Below are 1,261 nucleotides of genomic sequence, written 5' to 3'. Positions count from 1 at the left end.
CGCCTTCCTGTCCCCCCTGCACGTGTCCTTACCAAGAGCTGCTTGGGGATGACGGCGATGCTGACTCTGCGACGCGCAGACCCCTGCAACCGAGTGGCTGGGGGTGAGCCTCGTGCTCCACAACCCTCCCCAGAAGGGGAAAAGGGACAGCGAGGGGGAGAAGGGGCACTGCCAGCCTCCCACCAGCCCTGGCACTATGGGGAGAACCCAGGGAGCTGGTGAGATGAGGGAGGGGCAAAGCCAAGAGGGTTATGCCTGGTCTTACTGCTTCACGCGCAGACCCCTGCAACCGAGTGGCTGGGGGTGAGCCTCGTGCTCCACAACCCTCCCCAGAAGGGGAAAAGGGACAGCGAGGGGGAGAAGGGGCACTGCCAGCCTCCCACCAGCCCTGGCACTATGGGGAGAACCCAGGGAGCTGGTGAGATGAGGGAGGGGCAAAGCCAAGAGGGTTATGCCTGGTCTTACTGCTTCAAGCTGGCGGGGCTTTTTTTCTGCCTAACCCCCTCTACCTCGCTCTTGAGCTGTAGGAGAATCGGTGCCGAATTCGAGCTGGTGCTAGAGAACAGCTGAGCCTGCGGCTCTCACACTATGACCCTGCAGTGCAGAGGGACCTGCCCTGAGGTCTCCTGGACAAGCAGCCCCAGCCCTGGGCACCCCGTGTCCCTGCAGCCCACCGAGGTCATCCCTACATTCTGCCTCATCCCTGGTGTTCCCAGCAGGTTTTGCCCACGGCAATCAGCTGGTGCAGTGGCATTGCCCGGGGTCCGAGCGGGTGCACGGGGACTGTCAGGCAGGTGGCAGGGCAGCATGGGGAGGTGGTGGCTCTGGGGTGCTGAACTGGGGCCAGTTACCTGCTGGAAAGTTCGCACCAGGGGGTGAGGCCTCAACCGCGGATCCGTGTCATCTGGGAGCAAAAGAGAATCAGCCTTACATCACCTCCAAAAATGAAGATGGGGCTGGTCACAGGCAATCGCCAACCTCCCATCAAGAGCAGTCCTGGCCACACGCTCTGTGCTTGGCACAAGTCACAGCGGGGCCTCGGCGGGGGGACCTTGCTTGCACACACGGTGACAGTGTGCGTGGGGTTTGGCGTGCAGGGACAGAACGTTCTTTATGTGCCCCCTGCCCCACATTCCCAGCTGGGCCACGGGACAGAGGCTCTCCGGCCGCCAGCACCTGCTCCCACGCTGCGTCTGCTGTTACACCGACCTTCATCATCGGGTCCCAGCTGTCACCCACCCCCGGCCCCCAGCTCACGCAA

General features: G+C 63.0%; 1 protein-coding gene across 1 annotated transcript in view; it reads right to left on the bottom strand.

The window, feature by feature from the left end:
* The window catches only part of LOC104516024 (lymphoid-restricted membrane protein-like), a gene marked incomplete at its 5' end in the record, with an annotated part of 7,798 nt that overhangs the window by 970 nt on the left and 5,567 nt on the right, over window positions 1–1,261 (bottom strand). The window contains 2 exons of the mRNA XM_010160221.1: window positions 33–83; window positions 852–904. Coding sequence (XP_010158523.1) covers window positions 33–83; window positions 852–904 — 104 coding nt within the window. The remainder of the gene's footprint in view (window positions 1–32; window positions 84–851; window positions 905–1,261) is intronic.

Source organism: Eurypyga helias, unplaced genomic scaffold, assembly GCF_000690775.1.
Source record: "Eurypyga helias isolate BGI_N326 unplaced genomic scaffold, ASM69077v1 scaffold20840, whole genome shotgun sequence".
Lineage (NCBI taxonomy): Eukaryota > Metazoa > Chordata > Aves > Eurypygiformes > Eurypygidae > Eurypyga > Eurypyga helias.
Note: the sequence above shows the minus strand (reverse complement) of the source record. Positions and strands in the feature narration are given on the sequence as shown.